Genomic DNA, 16,780 nt, shown 5'->3' on the forward strand with positions numbered 1-16,780 from the left:
TGTACCTTCAAAGACAGAAGAGAGGGCAGATACATTCTGTGACAGCATGGTACATAAACCAGCCATCCTGCCAACTATATGGAGCAGCTGAAGAGGTTTATGGAGCTGACTTCATGGGGCTGGATGGCTGTAAATGAGGCTAAATATGGGCAGTATGTTGTCATTTGAAATCCCTGTTATTTCTTAGATATGTAAGGAATTCACTGAATACATTAGGACCTGTTACCTTGTCAGCATGCCACAGAAAGCAGCTCCTTGCACACTCTTTTTCTCTGTCTTGCTGGCCACCCCGACTAGCTGCATCAGGCTGTACTTGCCTTTGTTCTGAAACAGGCACAAAGGCATCCGATGGAAGGATGCTTCTGCCCTTGGGGACTCACAACAGAGTCCTGAAGGGGGATACACACTATCCAAACTTTCAGGTACTTCCTCTAGAACAGGGGTGGGCAAACTTTTTGGCTCTCGGGCCACATCTGGGTATGGAAATTGTATGGCGAACCATGAATGCTCACGAAATTGGGGGTTGGGGTATGGGAGGGGGTGAGGGCTCCAGCTGGGGGTGCTCTGGGGTGGGGTTGGGGATAAGAAGTTGGGGTGCAAGAGGGTGCTCCGGGCTGGGACTGATGGGTTTGGAGGGCGGGAGGGAGATCGGGCTGGGGCATGGGGTTGGGGCATGGGAAAGGTGCAGGCTCCAGGCAGCGCTTACCTCAAGCAGCTCCCAGATGCAGCAGCATGTCCCCCCTCTGGCTCCTACGTGGAGGCGGGACCAGGCGGCTCTGTGCGCTGCCCTGTCCGCAGGCGCTGCCCCACAGCTCACATTGGCCACGGTTACTGGCCAGTGGGAGCTGCAGAGGCAGCACTTGGGGCAGGAGAAGTGTGCAGAGCCCCCTGGCTGCCCCTACACATAGGAGCCAGAGGGGGGACATGCTGCTGCTTCCAGGAGCAGCTCAGAGTGGGGCAAGCCCCTGACCCTGCTCCCTGGCTGGAGCACCAGAATGGGGCAAGCCCCGGACCCTGCTCCCAGCAGAAGCTTGAGGGACAGATAAAAACATCTGGAGGGCCGGATGCAGCCCCTGGGCCATTGTTTGCCCACCCCTGCTCTAGAAGTAACCCAAGAGAATTGTGCCCTAAATTCCTTTTCCAAACTTTTCACAGACTACAAGAAAAGAACCTATCCATGTTCCCATGCTTAGTGGACGTAAAGCCACGCACCTACTGAGAAGAAGATTACATTTGTCCCAGATTTCTTTTTTTTTATGAGGAGAGACTTAAATGGACAGGCACAATCTGTCCTAAAGTGCAAGGTGTATCCCACCTCAGCAGGGATTAACCCAGTGGGAGGATGAACCTCCAGTGGAACATACTCCTGTGCCATCCCTTCTGCTGCTGGAAGAGTGCATGACCAGAGGAAAGACACTGTTCCACACTAATCCATGGCTGTGGTTTGGGACTCCTGGAGCCATTAGCATCCAGCATAATTTACTGAGCAACACTCAGTAACTGGGCAGAGAGGGACCAGCTCCATTCACAGCTGTAACAGGATCCACGCATTGCTCTATGTACAGTTTGGCAGTCTTGAAAAATCCATTATAAAAATTTCAGTCATCCAGTTGGATGTGTCAATACCATGCATCTTAGGTAACCAATTACACACCACAAATAGCAAATGACTGAAAATTTAGTCTGTGAACAACCCATGGCAAATAATTAACACATTTGTAAGAATCAAACCCAGCTCAGATAATTTGTCAACAGGAAAAAGAGTTAAATTTGCTCAATAAATTATTCTCTCTGGATAGTTCATCCAGCAGTAGACAACAGCATGTTGAGTTTCTCTCTCCTTCATTTGGCAGACTTGCCTTCTGATCACGCACGCTCTTTTTCTTTCTATTCCAGTTTTTCAGTATAAAATAATCTAAATGACAAATTGGTCTTCCTCTCCCTCTAAACCTAGTCTGAATGAAGCACATTAATTCTGCATACTGAATGTAATCAATTTGTATACCTCTCCTCTGTCATTCTTGCCCTTCCATTATGCTATATAGTCAGCTGTCTCTATCTGAATACAGAAAAACACCTTTTGAAAATGTTGTACCACACTAACATAATTTCATAATGGTTCTGGTAAGGTGCTCTCTTGATTTCTCAAAACGTGATCAGAATAAAGAAGAGAGTCAAGAGCAAAATGTACTAGGGAATGCAGGCTATGAATGATTTATTTTGTTTACAATACTTGTATTAATCTTCTTTCATTATAACTGATGAACAGGCAGTTTAATTATGTAAATAGTTACAACTCATTCCTACCCCAATGCTCTACCAGTGCCACTCAAAATTGGTGCAAAACAAGACCTCATAACACAGCAAAATTTAGGATTAAGGAACCAAGCCCACAACCTTAATAATACAGATTGCAATATACACATCAGCCAATAGCCTCTATGGCTCTGTTAATCAGAGATAAATGCTGAAAGCAACAACTTGATGACCTATTCAAGAGATGCAACCCTTGATTCCTCAATTATAGTTTTATATCAGGTCACTGGTGGAGTTCCCCATACCAGTGCGTAATAAGGCTTTTCCTACTATATTCTCACATTGTTCATGCCCTTGGCAAAACCTGTGCCAGAATTTTGGGAAAGGAGGCTCAGAGCTTGTCTACACTTAAAATGTTACAGCGGCGCAGCTGTACCGCTGCAACTGTAGTACTGTAGTGTAGACACTACCTACACAGATGGGAGGGCTTCTCCCATCAGTGTAGGTAATCCACCTCCCTGAAAGGTGGTAGCTAGGTTGACAGAAGAATTCTTCCGTCAGCCTAAAGCTGTCTACACTGGGGTTAGGCTGCGGATTTTCATATCTACACCTATGTAAATTCCTAGCGTAGACCAGGCCTCCAACAACCATAATTCCACCATGCAGGACATTTATCTAACAAGCTGCAACGTACCCAGCAGCATCTACATGTCTTATAAAAAACACTGCTTCTTCATTGCACCACACTTCTGCTACTCTAGGTACTAGCCTGAGCTGTGACCACTCTTCCAGTAAAGACCATAATTTTTTTAGAGAGCTGTTACAAACAGGTGAGCCCTGCAAGAAGCTCTAAATGAAAAAAAAAAAAATACGGAGCAACAGAAGTCTATTCACAGTTAAGATTGTGACAAGTTTCCATTTTAAGCCTGATGTTGCCCCCTGCTGCCATAAAATCCATCCAAAGAAGGCCCAGCAACCTCAAGTTTGGGTAGCTTTCTTTCTAGAAAATTCGAAGTAATTTGGTTAAGCAATGAATTGATTATAAGCACCATCTCCCCCCAAAAACTCTGTTAAACATAGTTCTAACAGCCTTCTAACTTTTTGCTATTTCCCAGTAAAATTGGAAAGAAAAAGAGTTTAAAAGTTTACTGGAATCTCCTAGCTGAGATCTGTGCCCATTACTAAAACTTAGTTGCTTAAAGTCTAATTTTAGAAGTTATTAACTTTTTTACTTTGGAATGTTGCTATGGATGCTCGCTTCAGTGAACTTAGTATAGTGTGTCAAATGATTGCTGACCCAAGCTTTTATTACAAAGGAAGTAAGGGCTTTCTTTTTCATAGTGATTCTTTGTTACGGTAAAGACCCATTATAGTGATCAGGTAGCATATAGCGGTCTTAATGTGGGTGGAAACAGCCCTTAGATTCTGTCCCCTTTATACTGGGATCATCATTTTGTTATCAGCTGACAAACTTGCAAGATTTGCCAGCAGACTCGACAAAATACACTTAGATATCTGTATCTTGAATACTCCTGAGATTGAAGGAAACTATATTTTCTTACCCTATGCAGGTACATCACTGATGTTAAAGTTTCAGAAGTTAGGGCCAAAATCTCAGATAGTGTAAATTAGCCTAGCTCCATTGAAATAAAGGGCTCTATGTTGATTTACACTAAGCGTCTAGGTTTTAATGTTAATATCCTCATGTGAGAGTTAACAGCTGCAGAAATAAATATATCTCTAGTTCTACAGTTCGTCTCAAGACTAATCTTAGAAGGACTGTTTCTTCCCAAGCTTCTTCTCAACTTTTAGACTGTTTTCCCTTTAGATCCCAACCTGATGTGTATTAAGTGATTAAAGTTCAGAACCAATAAGACATATGTTAATTTTATACATAACTGGTACATGATTATAACACTTGATTTCACGTAATGAAATCATGATTCAGAAATTTTATGATTTCAGTTTTATTATTTCATAATTACATTTTCATGTACCCTATGTAATATAATTTACATGATGTTTAAATTACTTATGTCTGTGGTTGATTACAATGCTTCATCTCACTTCTTTTGAAGTTTTTATAATATAGTCCAGAAAGAGTGATTCAAAAAAAAAGAAAAAGAAATCAAATCTACTTAATAGATTCACCAAAACTTTTCTCCTAAAAAGATGATTTTATTAAAGTGATGTTTGAAGTGGATTATGCAGATTTCATTACCAATCCCTCCCCCCCAATGATCGCTAAGCATCTCTCTCTGTTCCATTCGCTCCCTGACTATTAACTCTCAATTATCTGAACATATTTGTTTCCATTCAAGAAGTTCAGAAAAATCAGGATTCTTCTGTGCATGTAATTAATTTTTGTTATGGTGATGCATCCTGTCTTATTTAACTGTGTTTTTAAAAGAAATGCATATTTTCAACCAATTACAGTTTAGTATTATAGAAACTGTAAAATTGACCCAGTCCTTTCAACTGCAAAAACCTTTGGGATAACAATTAGAACCGCAGTGTAAATCAAAAATCCCTCAGTGCTCCTTTCATCAGTAATATCACAACTAACAATCTTCCAGGAGTGTCTCATCTATTGATTCTGAATTAATACCATTTCTAACTAGCACTTCTTCATAACTCCAGTGTTGAAATTCCAGGGACGAGATATTCACCCTGGTCCCAGCTCCTTTACACCAGGCACAAGGGCTGGTAGTGATTAAAGGAGCCCTAATAGCCCCATTTCTGCCAGGGGGCGGAGTCCCTTGGCACAGGCACTGAGCTGTAGGGCTGCCCTCCAATGATCTTGCAAAGGGCAAGCCCTAGTATAAGGGTGTGTTGGGGGGAGATTCCAGATTGCTGTGGCCCATAAGGCACCCCAGGGAGGGCTTGCCCCAGGGTTGTTTGAGTAACACTAGGGACTTATCCAGCCCATGCAGCTACCCTCGACAGTGGCTTAAACTGAGTTTTAAACTATCCCGCCCATGATTTCATCCTCTCCCCTTTAGGAATAATATAGAAGCCAAGACAAAGCCCACTGAAGTCACTGAGAATTCTAAGGCTTGGAACTTTTCAGTACTTGCTCAGGTAGCCACCACATCACAGGTAGATCAACCACTCCCACAGCCACTTCATATACTGCAAAGGCAGGACTCTTCTAGTATCCCCACCCATTCTGCTAGGAGCACATGGGAGACAAAACTTGTAGACCTAATAACATACATACATACATCCTGCCACCAGCAGCTTCAATACTGCATGAGGAAGAGAGGTAAGCTGCTGCAATAAGCAAGTCCTGCATCCTGCATTTCTCCTTGACACTACCTGCCTGCCCAGCCATCTTGGAATTTGAACAGGGAGGGAGCCCACCTGTGATGCTGTATGATTTAAACATGAGTATTTATCTCATTAATATTGCCTCTCTTGGACAATTGCAACACATCTTGTACAAAGTATATCGCGTAAAGTGTCAATGGAAAAGTTAGGATTTGCTGAGTACGATTATCCTGTTTATAGCATGTATCATTTTTGTATCTGAAGTTGTGAATATTGACTACATACCTGTATTTCAAATACATTTGCCCCTCAGGTAACACCCACTAGGTAGTTTACATCCAGTCCAGCCAGCACATTGTGAATGGACCGTTCAACTTGATGTTCCATTAAAGGACACTTAGCTCTCATAATGGATATAGAAGAAGCTTGTCTCCACCCCATTAGCCAGAATATGAGTAATGGCTACTCCTATGAGTCATCAAAGCATGCAAGGGCAGTGACTTTCTCATGTGACCCTGGACTTCATCTTGTGCCTGTAATTTTCCACAGACTAAGAATAAGAGCATCCTCCCCACATGGATGATGGTATAAAAGACCCTGGAAGCATCTCCATTTTGCCTCTTTCCTGCTCTTCTCTCTGGACTATGGACTTGCACTAAAAGGAGCATTCCAACCAATGGACTGAGGACCTTCCAATCTCTTGGAAGTTGAGACTTTACAAGCCAGTAGTTTATTCCAGCATTGCTATAAACCTGATCCAAGATCTTTGCAATGAGTGTATGTATATGATTTCTTTGATCAATTTTAATTCTCTCCTCCTTCTTTTCTCTTATAAATAAACTTTTAGATATTAGATAATAAAGGATTGGCAACAGCGTGATTATTGGGTAAGATCTGAGTTATATATTGACTTGGCTATGTGGCTGATCTTTTGAGATTAGAAGGACCCTTTGTTTAATACATTGGTTTTAAATAACCACACATTATAAAGTCTAGTATCTGGGTGATGAAACAAGGGCTGGTATGCCTAAGGAGACTGCAGTTTGGACTTCTTGTTAACCAGTGTGGTGAGACAGAAGTTTGCTTTTGTTTCTGGCTTGGTATATCTAACAATAGAATAACCACCAGTTTGGGGTGAGCCTCAGCAGTTTGTCCTTAATTTGGTGTCCTCAGCTTTGACCCACTAAGGCATAGTGACACCCCCATACAATGCAGACATCCACTTCCCTGACCTAACTTCTTGCCCCACCTAAAGGAGACCACCTCTCATGAGGGGAAGCTTGTTCAACCTCAAGACGCTAAGGTGTCCATTCCCCAACCAGCCATCCAGTCTTACACTGTAGTAAACATGCATCACTGACTTATGTGGAAAATTTGGAGGGGGCTCCTTAATAATATGTTGGCAGCACTTTACTCACTCTGAATACACTCTACTTAAGTATGTGTGGTATGCCCTACGTGCCAGGATATGCAGTGCAGAAGAGGTGTGACTACCTGAGCACATACACCTACCCCAAAGTGAATATTTAATTCCTTTTTTTATTCCTGAAAGATACATTTGAATCTACAGAAAGAAACTACAAATCAGCTCTTGACTAAATAGCTAAGTAGTTGGTGCCACAGTAATTAGTAAGATTCTTTCAGCTGAAGCAGTATTATCGCATAATAAATCTTCTCCCTTCTGTGTAGCTGTATGCAAATTTAACAAGTAAAATAACTTAGCAGCCATGAAAAATTAGCATGCTTTTCATTTTGTAGCATCCTTCCTAGATGTGCAATCTTCTAGAGCTGATACATCTCGGATGACTGCAAGAAATACAGCACTTCCCCGAGAGTGAGGAAAGGGTGGCCTTATGGTTCTGTTAACATGGCAGCATTTTAAAAGAAGAGGACAGATTCTCAGCTGTGCCAAGTTTACACTCCATAGAGCTGAGCAGAGTGGCAGGGAAGGGCGGCTCCTCTGATCCTTTAAATTATGCTGGCTGTAGCAGTCACACACAGACACTGCAGAGCTGCCCAGGCGTCACGTGGAATGCCATGTACTCTGCCCCACCCCTTCCTTGTTCCTCCTGATGTCAGGGGAATCTTCGGCTACTCCTTTAGGGTCGCTTTCCACCTGCATTTGTGTGCTCCCTCAACAATTCCAAGCTGGCAAAGTCAGGGCTGAGACTCTGTTCAAGCAATTATCTAATTTTAAACATGCCTGTGATGCTTTCTTTTGTGATTTTAATCACTCTTTGAGTCTTATTTTGGGCTGCATGTGTCTGTGTGTATTTTCAAGGTGAATATTGAATATAGGTACATGGGTCAGGCAGGTATTAGATGTTGCTGAATATTAACAGGGAGTTTTTTAATAAACGAGAAAGGAATTGTGTATGCAGCAAAATTATAATAGTGGAGACTTCTTACTAATTTGTTGTACAAGAAGAAAATGTGCGTCCCTTATTTTTATAATCAAACCAGGACAAAACACTTGGATTCAACTCAGGCAGTTACGCATTCCAAGTTTGGACATATCTAACAGAATCAGGATGGAGTGGAAACACTGGAAGCTACCAGTTTCTATCCCATCCATATCTAATACTAGCACAGCTACAGTGCCACTACAATGAAGAGTCAACAAAATGGGGCAAAGAGCCAGGTAGAGAGATTTGCCAACTTCTCATAAGGGTTCCTGATTCTTTCCTATACCTCCTCAATGTCAATGTTTACCATAGGATCAAGTAGGGCACACCCCCCTCTAAGCTGGGCCGCTCTTTTGTACTACATTTGAGCCTGGGCCAGAGTTTTATGTGAAGCTTCAAAAGTTTCATTTTCAGCCTTAAGCCAGGCAAATTTTACACCGCTGTAAAAGCAACTATGATGGTGGAACCTTAAAAGGTCCTCCTGTAATCTCTTCCTATAACCTCCTGTAACTTTCCTCTCTGTAATCTCCTCCTAGTTCCTAGTTTCTGACCCCACCTAATGTACCACATATTTATTTTGGTGCATAAACACTGTAGTGAAAGTACACTGGAGAAACACATAGTATGATAAAGGAAATTTAATCTAACAGTTCTTAGGCATCCTTCTCCCCCTACATGACCTTCTTTCTCTTCCTTTCCTGCGTGCCCCAGGGTGAGCAAAATGTGGACAGTCATAGTAAAGCTGGGTGGGTGGCCAAAAAGAATCATAGAATATCACGGTTGGAAGGGATCTCAGGAGGTCATCTAGTCCAACCCCCTGCTCAAAGCAGGACCGATCCCCAATTAAATCATCCCAGCCAGGGCTTTGTCAAGCCTGACCTTAAAAACCTCTAAGGAAGAAGATTCCACCACCTCCCTAGGTAACTCATTCCAGTGCTTCACCACCCTCCTAGTGAAATAGTTTTTCCTAATATCCAACCTAAACCTCCCCCACTGTAACTTGAGACCATTACTCCTTGTTCTGTCAATAAAGAGAAAAATAGAGTCCATGCTTGCATCTGAAAACACAGTTTGAGTTTATGTTGGGGCAGCAACTTGGCCTGGTCTACCTGAAAAAGTTACACTTGTTTAATTTAAATCATTTTTTAAAATCGTGTTTCACTTATATTCAGTTCATAACTGAATTTTCTTACTATATATGTGTACAGTACCTAGCACACGGAGCCTCAATATATGTTCGGGTCTCAAAGTGCTACTGTAATATAAATAATAATAAGTATTATTTATTGCAGTAGTAGGCAGGGCCCAAGTATGGATCGAGGCCCAAACACAAAACAAAATGATGGGCCCTGTTCCCAAGATCTCACAATGTAAGTACAGGATAAGACACAACAGGCGAATACAACAAACGAATAATGAAAAGGGAACTATGTTGTGGCTTGCCTAACATATTGAAGGGTGTACAGCACATGATCAACTCACAATTATATCTTACATACAGTAATCTGAAGGAACACACTGTCTATACTTCTACTGACAATTTTCTTAACCAGGACCATTGGAGCTTACTGCCAGACACAAAGTACACTGTATCACGCCATATAGTTTCACAGCACATATTCATTTCCTCATTCCACTTCTGTTTATATTTTAATACCAATTCTTCCCAGAAAAGAAAGAAGATTGCAAGGTTTTCAGTTACTGTACCAATATATTAGGTCTGATTCTCATTTACAGTAAGGCCCACTGTCAGGAGACGCACTGTAAATGAGAAACAGGTCCAGAATATTTTTTTAAAAGAAATATTGACTTTAATGCCTGATTGTCCCCTATAACTTCCTTTTCAATTTACTGATGAATTGATTTACTCAAGTTCACTCAGTTTTCTACCCCAAACTCATATACTGGGTTTAAAGGTGTCAGTAAGCTGAAGAGTGTTTTTACTCAGAACACAATCCTGTCAGCTTTCAGATCCACTGACACCCTGCCATGTACTGATTTAATGTTGTGATGTTGGTCTGAAATCCTTCCCTTTGATAGCTCCCTCAGGTGAACGTCTCTGCTTACCTGGACCTCTTCTTGATGTTACTTTATCCTAATTCTAATCCTTTTAATATATTTTTCCTTCAAATATTGAATTTATTATTATTCCATGCACTTCCCAGGGTCTGTCACTGTGAATGGTGCCAGACTGACAGCCTTGGAAACCAAAGACCTCTATTCATTCACATAACACATCATGGATAGCAGCAGCACAAACTCCCACACACTACCTGTCAGCATACCTCTGTTCTAACCTGGAAGGTAGTTCAGTATTTGTGCTGTTACAGTTCTTAACATATGTGCCAAGACTGCCAAAGTAACGCCAGCTATAAGGCTGTCATGTGTAATATGCACTGACTTGAGACCAACAACTCACTTCATGCAGGTCAATGAACAGTCCCAGAGAGTAACACATTTCGATCACTTCAGACCAGAGCTGGATTTGAACTGGTCATCTAAGAATGAAAGCCTCCGTGTCCCATTAGTATTGAGCTATCTGATCTTCCCATTCAATCTCTGGTTCTCGTGCCAGAGTGCACAGTGTCTCAAACTTGGTAGGACAAGTCACCATGCAGGAGGTGGGAATCTAATTCTGTGCTACTAGTGTATTTAAATGAATTAGGTGTCATATCTTTAGAAATCTTCCTTTATCAACTATTTTGTGCTATGTATCGCTGCCCCTAACAGATAGCTACTGAGCAGTAGTTATAAAAAAAAATATCCAAATGACAGCAAGAATCAGGTAAAAGGCATACGTATAAATCATGGCAATAACCAACCAATTCCTTTTGGTAACATCCAATCTTTCTTATTAGAGACTAACCTGCATACTTCTAAATCATCAGACCAGTCATCATATAAAACAGGAATTTTCTGAACTGCATCTGTCACATTGGGCCCTGCCCCAACAGGTTCTCCATTTTCTGGAACTGTCAGAGTATCACTGCCAGAGCCTCTCTCTGTAAAGCCTTCCTCGACCACTTTATTTTGTCTAAGGTGAGATGAAGACTGCAGCCCTCGGGGGTAGCTTCTGCCCCTGTTTTTTCCACATTTTCTTGAGAAACTCCTCGCCTCCGGAGAGGACACTGAAGACAGCGAAAAGCAAGATTCTTTACATCTTGAAACCCTTCTCCTCCTGTGATTTAAAGTGTGGTTATCAGAATCAGACACCTCTTGTTTCTTTTCCCCTGTTGTCCCCAGGGTGACAAGTTCAATGGCATTGTTATTTGGAGATCCATCTGGGTTACTGCAAGATCTATTGCTCCTTCTCCCTCTCCTGGGCATTTTGACCTTTTCTCTGGCTCTCCTTCTAGCCTGAGCCCACTGATTCTCATCTGAGGATGATGAATCATACGTTTCCTTGTGCAATGCATTGCATCTGGAGCTTGCAACCATCGGGTATAATTTGCAGTCCTTCCCTTTTCTTTGCTTTTCTGTATGCTCAACATTGTCCCCAATCGCTTTTCTCCGCCTAAACCTTCGTTTCACTTGTTTCTTACCAGACTCCCTACTAGCAGGGGTCAGCACCATGACAGGTGTTGCATGTTCAGACTCATCTTCTGACACATCATGCAAGGTGGTAGATCTAAACAAAGCAGCAGCAAAGGAGAGAGATGGAAAATGGTAAAGAGAGAACAAAAAAAGAGAGAGATGAAAATAGAAACGAGTTGATTTAATAGAAAATATGAGATTGAAAAGGAAACATGATAAAAACAAGAGCTCAAAAGAAAACCCAGATATATGGAATTCATGAATAATGCTAGGCAGAAGCAATAGCTTATGTTCAGCTTATTAGACAAAGAAAAAAACTAATGTTTGACAGACAGATTAAAATGACTGATTCAGCACCTACCTACAGATGTCCTGAGTGGAAGGACATACAGACAACCGTGACTGACTCCTAGGAGCTGTTCCTGTTGTAGGACTGCTTGCCTGTTGAAAAAAGTTAGACAATTTGGAATCTTTGCTCATAAAATACATTGCAGATATTTTACTGCTTTGCCACATGATTAAAAAGTTTAAACAACTGTTGCAGTTGTGCATGGTCTTCTGTTGCAAGCACACAAGTTCGCAAAATACAGGAAGAGTGAACGGAAGTAAAACCTTTTTGAGGAACTAAATATGACTGAAGGGCCGCAGCTCTCATTTGCCCTTGGGTATTTTTTTGTTTCAGGAAGAGGCTTTCATCAGCTGAGATTTCATTTTAGTTCTGATCTCCTGTAAGTGTTTGATGGAAAAGAAGGTTGGTTTCTATTTCAAGCAGGCAAATAAGTATGACGATCCTTGTCAGAATGAAATAAGACACATTGACATTATTGTGAATCAGGATGAGCGCAGAGGCTCAGCTTGCAAACTTGCATGGCATGGAGTGACCAAGCATCATGAATATTAAAACATTTTTTAAAAAGGTTTCCAAGGCAATCAAATCATCTACCGGAGTTGAATGAATGTGAAATTGATGAGCCTGAGAAAGTCCAAAGTTCAGGCTGCAACTCTACAGAGCCTATCACATTCTCCAAACAGCAGGAGAGAGAAATTCAATACACATACAAATCTACTGTACACAATTCCCTTCCTAAGGTTGTCACTGCAATTTGCAAAGCGCATCCAGTAAGAAACATGTTTTGATGGTGCTGACAAGAAACAATTTTGGTCTGCCTGATAGTTTATTGGTAGGGTAGCTATGGGGGATCCAAATTTAGGTCCTGAGAGATTCCTGGTTTACCAGGGACTAGATCAGGGGTAGGCAACCTATGGCACGCATGCCAAAGGAGGCAGGCGAGCTAATTTTCAGTGGCACTCACACTGCCTGGGTCCTGGCCACCAGTCCGGGGGGGAGGGGGGCTCTGCATTTTCATTTAATTTTAAATGAAGCTTCTTAAATATTTTAAGAACCTTATTTACTTTACATACAACAATAGTTCAGTTATATATTATAGACTTATAGAAAGAGACCTTCTAAAAACGTTAAAATGTATTACTGGCACGCGAAACCTTAAATTAAGAGTTAATAAATGAAGACTCGGCACCCCACTTCTGACAGGCTGCCGACCCCTGGACTAGATTGTGGAGGCAACACACTTGCTTCTATAGGGAGAGGGAGCAACAAAGTAGCTGAAGTATCTGAACCCTCCCCCTGGCTGATATGGGGCACTATGATATGGGATGCAATCCTGTGAGATGCTGAGAACCTTTAATACAGTGGGAGACAGAGTATCATGAATGCTAAACATGAAAGAAAAGTATCCAAGGCAATCAGAGCACATTCAGGAGAAGAATGAATATTAAATAGGAGCTGAGAATGCGAAGGATCAGACACCAAAACGTAATGCTGATAAATCACAGGACAGGGATCGGCAACCTTTGGCATGTGGCCCATCAGGGAAATCCACTGGAGGGCCAGGATTTACCTGCAGCGTCCGGAGGTTTGGCCGATCGCAGCTCCCACGGGCCGTGGTTCACCATTTCAGGCCAATGGGGGCTGTGGGAAGCAGCTGCCAGACCATCCCTTGGCCTGGAATGGCGAACTGCGGCCCGTGGGAGCTGCAATCGGCCAAATCTGTGGACGCTGCAGGTAAACAAACTGTCCCGACCCTCCAGCGGATTTCCCTGATGGGCCACATGCCAAAGGTTGCCGATCTCTGTCCTATGATTTATCAGCATTAAGCTTTGGTGTCTGATCCTTTACATTCTCAGCTCCTATTTAATATTCATTCTTCTCCTGTATGTGGTCTGATTGCCAGCGGATTTCCCTGATGGGCTGCATGCCAAAAGTTGCCGATCCCTGTCATAGGACCTAGATAAGGCAAATATTATATAGACCATGCAATCAAACTGACTCCTGCATTACTTTGCACAGGGCAGGATGTCAATTTTTATTTCGATCAGGTGTGAATTTTGTACTAATGAAAATAAGGAATTAATAGCCCAAGCTAAAAATTGTTGATAGATGCATCAAGAGCTTCCTGCCACTGCAACATAATCCTGACCCATAACATCCGTAACGTTTAATGTCTGGGTCTGTCTCGAGCAGGACCACCACTGTGTTATGATGGTTTTTAATATGGACTCATCTGAAAGTTGGGAGCCAAGGTAGGATTTGAAGTAAAGTCTTCATGGGTGAGGGATTCAGTCGTTAAAAAAAAAAAAAACCTTGGGAATAAAAAAGTGAACTTGATAATGGTGCATGTGAGAAAGCAGGTATGTTAAAACTGCTCTTGTATGGATAAGTCCCTTCCGCCTGTTACAACATTCAGGTGTGATGTGTTGTCAGGCAGATGTGGCACATTAAAGTGTCTGCCACTGAATGAAAAAGATCAGTCATCAATGGAGAAAACACTTTATGTTCCTTGTCTCTCTAGATAAACAAACATCTTACGTCAACAGTTTTGAAGGAGAAAAGGCAGAGTCAATTACATCTGGGGAAAGAGGATGTTAGAAACAGCTGGCGGCTGTGTGCTGTGGAATATATTCTTCCTCATCTCAACATCTGTGATAAGCCTTGTTAAGTGATAGATAACTCATGTCTCATGCAGTTTGTGTGACTACTTACTACAGTATTGTCACTGAGGAACAAAATGCAGGGGTCAGTGCCAGACCCAGCAGATGCACAGTGGATAAGGGCATGAGAACAATCCGTCCAGGTCACAGAGCAGCCAAGGAATTGCCATCTGGCAATTGCTCCAGCCCAGCCCATGGGCCCTTACACAGGCTCCCTGCAGGTAGGACAGAAAAGAGATTCCACATAGCAGTGGATCCTCTGCCCTTGGTACTACCGGATCCACCCATATTCTATACCCGCTAAGCTCTATGGCATGGACACACCTTGCCTGTCCCTCTGGCCTTTTCTTTTTTGGGGTGGGTGGATGGGTAGTGGAAAGTGGTGGAGAATTGTCAGAAAAAATTAAGGACAGTTCTTACACTTGAACAATTACCTTTACATATGTGTTTAGCCGTAAAGAGCTGTGCCCTTTGGTGAAACACTGGAAGTATGAACACAAGATGTACCAAACGGAATCAGATCACAGGTCAGCTAGCACAACATCCTAAGTTAACTTTAGAGTGAAATTCACCCAATATGCAGAAGGTTTAAGTGGGACTTAAATAACGCACAGACCTTGTGCAGGCCTTCTACACAAGGGAGAATTTGGCTTTGAGCTAATTTAGCTCTTTCTCTAGTTGAAATTGAATATCAGTTGAATATCAGTTGAAATTCACAGTGAGACTGTGAATTATATTATTTTATTCTATATTGGCAACTGTTTGGATGTTTTTTCCTAACAAATTTCAGCTGGTGGATCAGTCACAAACAAATTCTTCATGATTCACTAGCTGAGTGGTGTGACTGATGACCTGGCATCATGTGCCACTGTTTCTGTTACCTGTTTGAATGACCTAACCTTTATAAATTAATTCTGCTTTTATCCAAAATAAATTTTATTTAAAAACAAAGCCAACTGTATGTGCTGATTGAACAAATCCCAGCCTCTAATTGCTTTCTGCAAACATTTGTAAGAGGAACTTCATTTACAGAAATGTTTGTAAAACGTGAATAAAAATGGGTGACTCTCAATGTGGCTGAAGCAAAATTATATTTAGAAATGAGCAAAATGTTTGTCAAGAATTGGCCTAATCCTGGATTAGTACAAGGTATACTGAGAGCAGCTCTCGCTGATGGAGAGGAAGGATAGCCCACATGTTTAGAGCACTAGCCTGCTACTTCGGAGACGCTAGTTCAATTACTTTCTCTACTACAGGCTTCCTTTGTCCACAGACAAGTCACTTTGTGCCTCATGTTCCTATACATAAAATGGAGATAATAATACTTCCCTATTAGAGCTGGTTATGAGATTTCTGAGGAAATGGCATTGTCATCAGAAAATACTGATTCATCTACACCTAAATGTTTTGCTCTGCCGAGGCCCTGCCCCCACTCAACCCCTTCCCCCAAGGGCCCTGCCCTGCCTCTTCCCACCCCCAACCCACCTCTTCCCCACCCTGTCCCACCCCTCCCCCAAGCACGCTGCACCCTTGCTCCTCTCCCCTTCCCCCCAGCACCTCCAGACGCCGCAAAACAGCTGATCGGCGGTAGGCACTGGGAGGGAGGAGGAGGTGTTGATTGATGTACACCTGAAGAAATCCAAGCAGAAGCCTGTAAGCACAGCATGAGTGTGACCCTAGGAGAAGCTAAAGAGACAGCTTTTGGGTCTGGTGCTGGCGAAAGAGGCTTGGGGCTGTCAGGTAAGAAAGTGTTCCTTTTACCTTTGGTTCCTCCTGAGTTTGCAGAAGCAGGATTTTGTAAATTCTTCGTAAATAAACAAGATTGCATCAAAGAACATCCTAGATTCCATAATCAATTTCTACTCCCAACTGGAACATCTTCAGGACTCTGAATTTTGACTAGCCATTCAGGTCAAAAAGGGACAATGTTGTTTCCCATTCACTCAGATGGTTAAAGACGATTTTTAGACTGGTTCATAGTGAGGTTCATTTTCTATTTCTCATACATTAGCAAAATGGTGTTTGTTTGGTTTCCAGCATTAAAGGGGAATGTTCAAACCCTGCCAAAACTGTCTCCATTGAATTAAAAAACCAAACCAAACCCGGAAACATTTTTATGCCAATTATGGTGAAACATGACCCCTATGCAGGCATAAGGGCAATGCATCATCTAAGCCCTCAAAATAGAGCTTAAGTAGGATTTAAGTGGTGCACATGCCTTATACAGATCTTCCCCTCAGTAGTAAATTTCATTCAGTAAGTTCCCCACAATTTTTAACAGAAACCCAAATTTCAGGTTTAAACTG

General features: G+C 42.1%; 1 protein-coding gene across 5 annotated transcripts in view; it reads right to left on the reverse strand.

Moving 5' to 3' along the window:
- Positions 1-16,780, reverse strand: part of MARCHF1 (membrane associated ring-CH-type finger 1) — a 462,352-nt gene that overhangs the window by 41,305 nt on the left and 404,267 nt on the right. For 4 of the 5 annotated variants that reach the window (XM_037897485.2, XM_043545930.1, XM_037897484.2 and 1 more), the window contains 2 exons: positions 11,827-11,906; positions 10,798-11,559 (listed from right to left, as the gene is read on the reverse strand). In XM_037897485.2, coding sequence (XP_037753413.1) covers positions 10,798-11,559; positions 11,827-11,906 — 842 coding nt within the window. The remainder of the gene's footprint in view (positions 1-10,797; positions 11,560-11,826; positions 11,907-16,780) is intronic. The other variant, XM_037897487.2, reaches the window with a different exon arrangement.

This window comes from Chelonia mydas, chromosome 4 (genome assembly GCF_015237465.2).
Source record: "Chelonia mydas isolate rCheMyd1 chromosome 4, rCheMyd1.pri.v2, whole genome shotgun sequence".
Classification (NCBI taxonomy): domain Eukaryota; kingdom Metazoa; phylum Chordata; order Testudines; family Cheloniidae; genus Chelonia; species Chelonia mydas.